The sequence below is a fragment of the Convolutriloba macropyga genome, unplaced genomic scaffold (assembly GCF_964194025.1).
Source record: "Convolutriloba macropyga unplaced genomic scaffold, txConMacr16.3 SCAFFOLD_605, whole genome shotgun sequence".
Lineage (NCBI taxonomy): Eukaryota > Metazoa > Xenacoelomorpha > Acoela > Convolutidae > Convolutriloba > Convolutriloba macropyga.
The window spans coordinates 87860-98290 of record NW_027452738.1 but is presented as its reverse complement, the minus strand read 5'-3'; the positions used below and the strand labels follow the sequence as shown (position 1 = coordinate 98290).

Genomic DNA, 10431 nt, shown 5'->3' with positions numbered 1-10431 from the left:
GGCTTGAATGCTCCGTCTTGAGTCGCATTCAAAGCAATCTAGAGTTTATTTCTCGGGCTTTGCTCTTAACACCGTGGAAAATATATTATCGGGGGCAGAAGATTTACACTAAAATTTCAGTAGTTTTTAAAATAAACTATTTAGAAAATTTCTAAGGCAAGGTATACTGCGAGTACAAGTGTGAGTACTGTACTTGCTGCATGTTATCATGTATTATTGCGGGCTATATGCGATGTGTAATTATTAAGGCTACGCCATCTGATTTCTGAACAAACTCTGTTTTTTTTTGTGGCCGGCCTGGTTCGAAGATCGAACAATTGGTCGACGTACAATATATAATTCTCTAGACCGTACCGGTACGAATGCAGATACGACTACGAGTACGTAGGGTCGAGGGCTGCGGGATCCGCCCCGGGGTCGGGGTTGGGGTTGGGGGTCGGGGGTCGCGATGCAGGACAGGGACGAGTACTAGTACATACGATTACGTGCGCGATTACGAGTACTTCGCGGACACACAGATAGACAGACAGACACATAGACACAGACGCACAGACAATTTCACGCACTCAGAACAAACAGAGTTTGTGATCACCCCGACATCGCTTCCTCTCGATTGCCGTCGTGAATGCGTAGAAGATCCGCTGTACGCTGGAGGGGTTAGTCGCGAAGGTATTACTATAGTGGGTTCGATCCATTTTTTTTTTAACACCCCCGGGCAGGTGAAGGTAGAAAACCCATGGCCATGTCTTTCGACACCCGTTCTGGCACACCCAGAGGCCATGGACAGGCCAATGGAATGCAGGCTGTAGGCACCGTCAGCGTAACCTGTTATAGGCCGAGGGTACCCCGGAGGTACCCTAAGGCAACCCTACCGTAGAGGGCATAGGCTCATTCGAGACGGCACCGCGAAGTGCCGAGGGAAACCCTCTATATACAAATATAATACGAGTACAATCTTCGAAATTCTAGTTCTCCCATATTATTATTATAGCAGTCAGTACCTACTGTACCTGTAGCCAGATTGGCTGCTCTGAGGCTATATACAGTACAAGTTTTAAACTATGGTTGATCAACCTGGCTGGGTGACAGGTAATTACAGACCAAAGTGCTGCCGCACAGCTACCACACAAGGAGGTATGTGGGGTACCTCTAGGTACCTACCTAGTTAGATATCAGTTATTTGCACCGCTCACCGACCACTATGGCCAGATTGTCAAGGCTCCACGTACAATCCACAATATAGATAATTCATAATATTATTGCAGAGGCCGCAGATGCACGCCTCAAGTTGTGAGGGTACTTGATATGAAGTACCGATTGGGGTCGTTTTGTTGCACGTGAATCACGGGAGTCGATGTCTCAATCACGTGACTGTAGGGTACCGGCCCCTTAAGAAAATATATTATATAAGGAATCTGGATTCCTAGCTAGCGCTAGCTACAGTACTCGTACAAGTAGTGATAGGTTGGTTACAGACACTGGGGCAGCCGCACTACAGTACAAGTAGTAGTACTCGCACTATCTAGCGCGCACAATACTCCTGCACAGGCCTGTAAAAATTATCGGTATATTAGGGTAGGCAGTAGGGTACCTGTCTTACCGCTTGAGAGTTATTTAGAGTACTATAGATAGGCCTACTTTTTCAATTAGTCATGATTATATAGCGACACAATGTTCCTGCTGGATGTACGTACATGGGTCGGGGTTCCCTACTTCTGCTGGACTCTAGAGAGTGCTAGAGCAGGAGGTACTCGTGCCCTACCTCTGCTATATAAGCGTAGGTACGGTACTCGTACTCGTAGGCTGCGCAAGATCAGCTACTAGTACAATACACAGTACTCCTACACCGTCCATCTATCAGGCATCTACAGACTACAGACTACTCGTACGAGCTCTTGGTACGCGAGTACAGCCAGCTGGTACAGCTATAGCAGACAGCTACGTACTACAGGTTACTCGTACTCGTAAGTACAGTAGGAACGCGTACGAGTACAAGAACAGGCCGGTACTCGCGTACCAGACACCAGTAGACAGTAGTACTTGGTGCCTCTACATTATTTTAACAACAACTAATGCAGCGTTACCAACTGTATTCTATGGACACCTGGCGTGCGCCAGCGAATTCTTACCTTTACCTTATTCTAGGCACACACTGTTGGGTACCTACAGGTAGGTTGGTAGGTACCTACTAACATAGGTCCTACCCTACCAAGCTTCGTCACATACATATCCCGAGGGGAGCTCTGAGCTCTCTACGCTGTACCGGCTCTACCTACTGGCTGTCTACTCTCTACCGATAGGCACCTGCCGTACGTAGGAGGGGTGAAGTGGTTTCAAGTTATTAGCCTGGCTATACTAGAGTGGCTGGTTGCAGGCAAGGGGCCCTGGGGCCGCGGGGCCGAGAGGCGCGAAAAGTCCGAAGCGGACCGTACACGTCGATCTACGTGTACCACGAGGCTAGTACGGGTCGGAGGGGCCTGTACGGACTGTATGACCACGAGGTATGACCTCCTGGTATCCTTAGGTACGAGCTCCTGGTAGGGTAGCCGGTAGGAGACGCCGGGCACCGGCCTCGATCGACAGTGCGTATCGTGATCAGTGATCACTGATCGTGCAACCAGGTAGGTACAGTAGGTACTGTACTCGTACTAACTCTGTACGTATCCTGTGCAACAGGATTCTAGTACTGGGACGTTCTGCCTGAATTGCGCTGGCTCGTGCAGTACTCTGGCTCGTGCAAATTATTGCTCGAGCTGGCGTCCCGTTAGTGGACGCACCCTCCAGTAGTGCGGCAGATGACACGAGCCACGAGACTGTGGCCCCGCCGCCCTCCCAGTATTTGTTAGCCACGAGACAGACCCTATATATAGCGATGCTGGATGCCCTACCGTCACCAAACAAGCATCTTCGCACGTGCCCAGCGCCCCGTCGACCTATCACTCGTCGAGCCCCAGGAAAGCTTGACTAGTGGAATCAAGCACCATGTCTTGCAATGCAGATGACGTCACTTCTAATGCCGACACCTTTTGGCTCCTATTTGGAACCATCCTGGTGTTCTTCATGCAAGCTGGATTCGCATTGCTTGAAGCCGGCAGCGTGCGAGCCAAGAACACAAAGAACATCCTCGTGAAGGTGAGCAACCCGCAATTGCTCATGGGCAATCTTAACTCCGACTAACAACGCTACCAACATCCGCGCCAGCCTTGTATACCCCGCCGCGTATTGACCCTGGTGTGTGCGTGCGTATCAGAATGTCATGGACGCGTGTCTGGGCGCTCTTATCTGGTACCTGATCGGCTACCCTCTCGCCTACGGCACCTCCGCCGGCGGGTTCATCGGCACGTCCTGGGATGTCATGGGTGGATGCGCGGCTTACGCCGACTGGCTATTCCAGTGGGCTTTCGCCGCCGCTGCCGCCACTATCGTATCCGGTGCGGTGGCCGAGCGGTGCACCCTGAACGCGTACTTCATCTACACCTGCATCATCACGGCCTTCATCTACCCGGTTGTGATCCACTGGGGCTGGACCAGCGACGGCTGGTTGGCATCCAACGGATTCAAAGACTTTGCCGGATCCGCGCTGGTTCACATGGTGGGCGGTGCCGCCGCTCTCATGGGCGCGATTGCTATGGGCCCTCGTCACGGCCGCTTTACCGTCGACGGCCCGGTCGATATGCCAGGGCACTCTAGCGTCCTCGCTGCTCTCGGGACCCTGATTCTGTGGTTCGGCTGGTACGGTTTCAACGGTGTGTCGACGTTGTCATTCTTCGCCATGGGCACGGCCTCCCGCGTGATGATGACCACCACCCTGGCCGCGGCCACCGGCGGTGCCTTCACGATGTTGCTGCACGTCCTCCACAAGAACCCGCCCGACATCGGGCCCCCTTTGAACGGCATTTTGGGAGGTCTGGTGTCCATCACCGCTCCTTGCGCCGTGGTGCAGCCATACATCGCGATTGTCATCGGATTGATCGGAGCTTGTGTGTACTACTACTCTTCGATGCTGTTGAAGAAGCTGCGCATTGATGACCCTCTGGACGCTTCGCCAGTTCACTGCTTCTGCGGTGCTTGGGGTGCAATTTCTGTCGGTCTGTTTGCAACGCCAGGGTTTGTGGATGAGGTGTATGGTCCCAGTGGCTACGGAGCATTCTACGGAGATAACGGGGCTCAGCTGGGATGGCAGCTGGCCGGCGTGGTGGCTATCCTTGCATGGACATGCGGCCTTGCAGGAGCATTGTTCTTTGGGATGAAGTTCATGGGAATTTTGCGTGTGCCTGTGGAGGAGGAGATCCAGGGTCTCGACGCTTCTCATCATGGCGGTGCTGCCTACCACCACTACGACACAGCAGACGTCGCCATGAAGGATGATACAGCAAAGGTGGATGTCAAGCCCACAGAATAGATCCTAATGTACATATGCATAACACACAATTAAAGGTACTAATGCCCAAACTAGTCCACATCTATACATGTAATAACTCTGCATGATGCGGGGAAATACCCTACACTAAGTTCACTAAGCAGCTGCTGGTTACACCGCAATGCTTGGAGTGGTAAAAATCTGCCTCTATCATTTGCCTGAACATGACTACAGTATGTAGGCAGCGTTCAAATGTCCATTCCTCCCCTTTCCGTCTGTCTGTCTCCCCATCCTTTCCTCGTCTCCATTCTTCACAGTGCCTTGGACCATGCGACTTCATCTCTGCTCCGCCCCCCTGCTCGATCGTCCCGTTTGTCTGCAGTCCTGTGTGTCCCTGTGCCTCCAGTTCTCTGCCTCACAGCAGCCAACCACTTCCTCTGTCTCCCCTTTTTTCGCGGCTGGGCTGTTCCCATCTCCTGGTCTTTCTACCCTTTTCCACCGCACTCTCACAGTGAACTGTCATGGTTGGCAGTGAGGGTGACATGCCCTCCCGCCGGCAAGGAGTCACACAGACATCAGCCACAGGCAACTGCTCCCATGGCGCATTGCTGGGTGGAATTCACGTGTTTCCATTTCTATGAGCCGGTGCCTGCCCCATGACTCCATCCACGGCACACTGACACTGCTGTTCTGCGCAGGCGACGCACTAGGGGCAGGAGCACTGGCAGAGGCCCTGCACCCCAGGCAAGACAGGGACCGCACAGGCCATTGCCGCGCAGCCCTGTCCCAGCTGGATCTGGCCAGGGCCTGTTCAGGACTGGCAAGGCCAAAGGGAGGTACAGGAGGTCGTGTTGCAGAGGTTGCTGATGTCTCTAGCTATGTCTCATAGCCCCATTGACAGTCAGAGGGAGCTAGGATGCTTTCGCTTTCACATCAGCATAGAGTCAGGTAGACATCAGCACAGCGAGCCGCGGTGCCTTGCCGGGTGAGCTGATGACTGTGTGTTGTCCTCACTGATTAGTGGAGTCCATCTCTCGTTTGCTCTTTTTTGCTGTCAATATATCAGCACCCAAGAAAGCTGATGGAGTGGTGGACAAAAGTTGAGACGCTTTCCAAGGGAGGGAAACAAGTTAGGATGTTGAAGAGCGTCCATAGTGAGGACTGGAACTGATGGTGTTGGGGGATATACCAGCAACGGCTGATGGCCGACTGAAGTCTACTATGAATCCATGCTCGAGCGATGTTGTATTGCACCAGTCCGGCAGTGTTTTGACTGGGAGAGTTGCTGGGGCGTGTGAAGGGATGGAGCGAGACTGGGAGCTCTAACTAAGGCGAGGGGATGCAGGGGCGTGCGGTGGGAGATGTGACGATCGATGAGGGGGCCCAGGTTGGGATGCATGTGGAGGTGCTTGGCAGGGAAGGGTGATGGGTCCATTCACCGGCCTGGACTGCTGATGCCGCCGTCCACAACATGACAATGGGAACGAGGGAACGGTGGCGCTGGGGATGGTCGTGCAGCCAATGGAAGGCAGGGATGGCACAGCAACACGGCACTCTCACAGGTTGGGCTGTAAGCAAGGGCCAGTTGACAAGTGGCCGGGTGAGAGAGATAAGGGAGGGGGTTCTGCAGGTGGTGGTTGTGTTGATGGGACGGGGCTACATACATACACAAACCATATGTTGCCTTCTATCACAAATTCAATTGAGAGATGTTCTTCAGATCAATAGTACGTAAGGATAGCTAGTATGACTTATGGGTAAGACCCCCGGCATGGACACCCGATGTCATGTATTTCGTCATGCGTCATGGTCCACCAACACGCGGGTTCGAGTACGTAGGTACCCTACCTACCTACGTACCGGGTACTTACGAGCAGGAGTACTCGTACGTGCATGCGCATGGAGGTCGATCTCGATCGGCCTCGCCCTAGCTAGATACCCTACGATTATACAAATAACCACGTGCTAGGGTAGGGGTCGGTAGGGTCGGGTAAGAGAATTTGGTCTCTCCCGAGTCCCGGCCGGCCGCCGGGCTCCCTGAGCTCACATATCGCTACGAGTACAGTAGGTAGGTAGGTAGGTACCTACGCGTGGGATATTCGCGCACTACTGTAGCACGGTACTCGTACTCCCGGGGGTGAAAAAAATGAATAGATAGATAGACATCACTTACACCGGTAAGTACAGATTGAAGGACGTCAGTGAAAAAAATGAAATTATATAAAGCTGGGTACTCGTACTCGTAGTTACTACCAACCCTACGGCCTCCCCCCTACTCGGTACGAGTACTAGCTAGGTAGGTAGGTAGCTTTATATATTAGAGTTAGGACTCGATCGATCGGTCCCAACTACCAGTTACCAGGTTGCGGTACGAGTACCTCTAGCGCAACTAGCACTCCGTCGTGGAGCTCGAACAACGGGACTATCGCAACTAGTTCAATTCTACAGCTGAATCATCTGAGCCCAGATAAATTTCGGGGAGCTTGGCGCCAAAATAGAGGCTTTAATAACGGTTTAACCTGACCAAGCAGGCCAGAGAGTAGAGACTCAGGAGTCGGAAGAAGACGTTCGCCAGGTGGGTACTAGTACGAGGTGCGTACGAGGCATGCCTCGTACCACGCGCACGCACGCGTGCTCTCGCACTCCGGGCTCAAGCCAACTCTGTGCATGTCTGTTGTCGAGACCCATAGCCCAGGATATATGCCCCCTTACTTATGGACTCGCCGATGGGTATGTATTGATTTGATGCACGGAGACCCATTTTGTAACATGGTGGACGTCCGTCGCACACTTGATGACCAGTGTCGACATGCCGATGTGTCGACATGCCGCTGAGTATTACAGCGCACTGCACATAGACAAACTCCTGACTTAAGTCCACCCCCCCCCCCCCCCCCCCCTTTCATCCCCCCATCGACCCCTGGCAGGCCATGGCTGCCGCGAGGGCAGTTCTGGTTTCGGGATTGGTGCTGGCAAGCGTCTTGGACCTCCAGAGTGTCTCGGCTGCCAGCTCATATGACTTCTGCACACTTTTTGACTCAGTGGTGAGACCTCGTCCACCAAACCTGCGCCTCAGGCAGGCAAACTTGCTCGCGCTCCCTCTCTCCCCTCCCTCCCTCTGACCCATCTTAGTCTTACGAATCCTGCAGCTCATGAATCACCCATGCCGTACCCGACTTTGCGCAACTGTTTTCCTCATTCAGAATGCTTCGGAATCAAAGCTTGCACTCAGCGGCCTCCACCTTCAAGTGGCTGCCACTCCCTGGAGCCCATTTGTTATCGTCAATGACGACGGTAACATTACTGGGGGGCATGACATTGTAAGTGCCATTGGATTCAGTCTGTACTCGCCCTGCCTGTAAGCCACTACATGCATGTTCCCCCCTTCCGTCGCATGCCTCAAGCTAGCATGTCATCAGCCAATGATCACACCACCTCTATCCGTTCCATCGGTTGGCATGATTGGCGGGTCCCATGCTCCCTTATCCTGCAGGATCTTTTCCGAGAGATTGCCTCCAGGACTGGATTTACATTTGACATCCATGCCATTTACTTAAGGGAGGATGAGTCCAGCTGGAACGAGGTCATGTTCCGGGCGGCAAAGGATTTCGACATCCTTGGGCAATGGTGGGATCCATATTCTACCGCTATCACACAGGGCTATGCATCGACCATGTATTTCTCTGAATCTGAACCTGAGGCCTGATCAGCCCAAGTCTTGCTATGCAAATACCTCGTGATGTTTGTTGTCGCTGTGGGCCCACAGGTGGATAGATAACCGTGATAGGCGCGAGCACGGAATGGTGATAGGGAAGCATGTTGTGGATGCATCGTCCCGAATAGTCACAACGAAGCCCGGCCCAGCGCAAAAGACTCTTGCCCAGAGCATCCTCACAGTGCTGGCGCCGTTTTCTTATGGCCTCTGGGGAGTGATCTTGTTGATGATCCTGGCCAGCAGCCTCTTCATGTGGTGGCTCGAACATGGATATAACGACACGGACTTTGACCCATACAGCAGCCGACTGGCCTCCCTCGGCAAAGCACTGTGGCTCGGTTTCTCCACCCTTTCTGGCCAGGCATACTTCAGTCCCCAGACCACAGGCGGGCGAATCTTCTCCGTTGCATTCTCGTTCGGGATGCTGATCACGGTGGCTGCGTATACCGGTGAGCACGTGCTTCATAGAATGTCATCATATCCAACAGTGCCATCGAAACATTCCGTTTTTTTGCTGACATTATCTCAGAGCTGTTCCTGAGCTACCCTCCCGATCCTTAATCCGACTGCCCCATCCCAAGCCAACCTGGCAAACTTCCTCGTCATGCAGACGTCCGCCATCTCCGTCTTTCACAGCCTCGATGATGTGTCCCGTGCTGGCGAGACGTTATGTATGACCGAGGGATCCCCACAAAACAGCAGGATTCTGGATCCATACCCCGCACTGAATGTCTTTGGTGAGGAGAACGCGTCCTACCACGTCCATGATATATCTTTCCTTGCACAACAACAGCCCAAGCTGGTATTGTTGACTTCATGGATTCTCGTACCTGCAGAGTTCCATAGCTTTGCCAACAGGCAATGGATCTGATCAGTGTTTTCCGTCATCCCAGAGGTTCCCCGCATTCCGGACTATGAGGAAGCTATCAAGAACGGTTCATGCGTGGCAGGTGCCGGTGGCCAAGCTGATCTGGACCTCCTTCTCTCAAAAGACTCTGCCGGCTGCGACCTACACCTTGTTGGCGGCCGGCTGACCACAACAGGTGGTGGCTTTGCTGTTGACAGTAAGGATTGCAAGGTGTGTCCCTCTGATCACTGGGCTCTGTGTTTGCACAATATGATCCAATTTCATATTGGCAACAGATTTTGTCTGCAAGGTTCCCGCCATACAATGATTGCGCTTGCTGGTAGTCAGGATTTTCGCCCCCACCGCCAACCACCCACCTTGGTGTCTTCCCGTCTTCCCAACGTACATTCTGCGGACGCATTCTTCTGTAGCCTCCCTTCCACTAGAATTCCCGAGTCTGCGTGCAAATGCGATCCGTATGTCTGCCCCCGCCCCTGTTATCGTCTGGCGCGCCGTTCTTAGTCCCTCGGAGTGAAATTTCAGAGCTTTGCATCCCTCTATGCTACATTGCTTTTCCATGCAGCCTATCAGCAAATGTCAGTGTCAACTAGAATCTTAGCGCCACAGTCCATCTGTTAGGTGTACTTTTGGGTACACAAGTATGCTGTTGTACGTATCAATGGCCCAGGCCTCAGGCTCGCTCTCTTGTCCCGCGGCCTGCACTCAGAGTCAGCCTGAGTATTTTCAAAACGTACCAGTCCATTTCTCCATGTGCGATGTAGCTACCCACTGAGAAATTCTCAAATTCTGACTTTCTCCTGTGCACAATGTTTGCTTGTGCCGGCTGCTACAGCCCCATCTCATGGCGGTGCTAGACGCGGAGTACCAGGCCCTAGTGGAGGAGGGCTTTCCGGAGAAGCTGTGGGAACAGTATGCCACGAACCCCAGCTGCCCCAGCTCCTCCTCGAGCACCTCCACCAACACACTCGGCATGGACGTCACAGACCTGTCAGGAGTCATGCTCATGCTTGCCGCCATCATGATTGCGACAGGTGTTGCAACCCTCTTCATCAGGCAGCGCATGTGGCGTGTGAAGAGCACTGTCAGGCGGGCCACAGATTTTGCAGTGACCACCACCAAACAAATTAAGATGGCGTCTTCCCGACCTGGATCAACCATTGGCTCCGTGCATCCAGTAGACAGTGCGAGTTTGCCAGCCTGACAGACTGCTGTCTGGTGCAGTGACACTACCCCAGCCCTTGCAGAATAATCAGAGGCTCTGGTACGATTTGCACAATTTGAGCAGGAAGCCTGCATCCGGGCTGACACATGGCAGCGATCTCATTGGTGGCCAACAGCAATGTGTGTTGAGCTGCGCCCCCACACAAGGATCTCTGTCAGTCCTTCTGGCTTCCTGCACTTCTGATGGATTGGCTCGGCTGTCCCTAGTAAGCTTGCCAAGTAGCAGCTACACTTGGCAATCTGGTGTGGAAGTCGCATCCCGGGTGA

The 10431-nt window shown here is 53.2% G+C and overlaps 1 protein-coding gene across 1 annotated transcript; it reads left to right on the top strand.

Annotated features, from left to right (window-relative positions):
• The first annotated feature begins 362 nt into the window (after positions 1 to 362).
• LOC142357764 (ammonium transporter 3-like) lies at positions 363 to 4402 on the top strand. The gene is made up of 5 exons (XM_075409305.1): positions 363 to 669; positions 1803 to 1964; positions 2375 to 2524; positions 2969 to 3132; positions 3251 to 4402. Exons 1-5 carry the CDS (start codon positions 363 to 365, stop codon positions 4400 to 4402), a joined length of 1935 nt encoding a protein of 644 aa, XP_075265420.1.
• The last annotated feature ends 6029 nt before the right edge of the window (positions 4403 to 10431 follow it).

What these genes read in the sequence shown, in the direction of transcription:
- LOC142357764 (XM_075409305.1), top strand. Translation starts at nt 363, where the DNA reads ATGCAGATACGACTACGAGTACGTAGGGTCGAGGGCTGCGGGATCCGC. An exon ending in ACTACAGGTTACTCGTACTC is followed by an intron (nt 1,965 to 2,374) that starts GTAAGTACAGTA and finishes GGCTGGTTGCAG; the next exon opens with GCAAGGGGCCCTGGGGCCGC. An exon ending in TGACCTCCTGGTATCCTTAG is followed by an intron (nt 2,525 to 2,968) that starts GTACGAGCTCCT and finishes AAGCTTGACTAG; the next exon opens with TGGAATCAAGCACCATGTCT.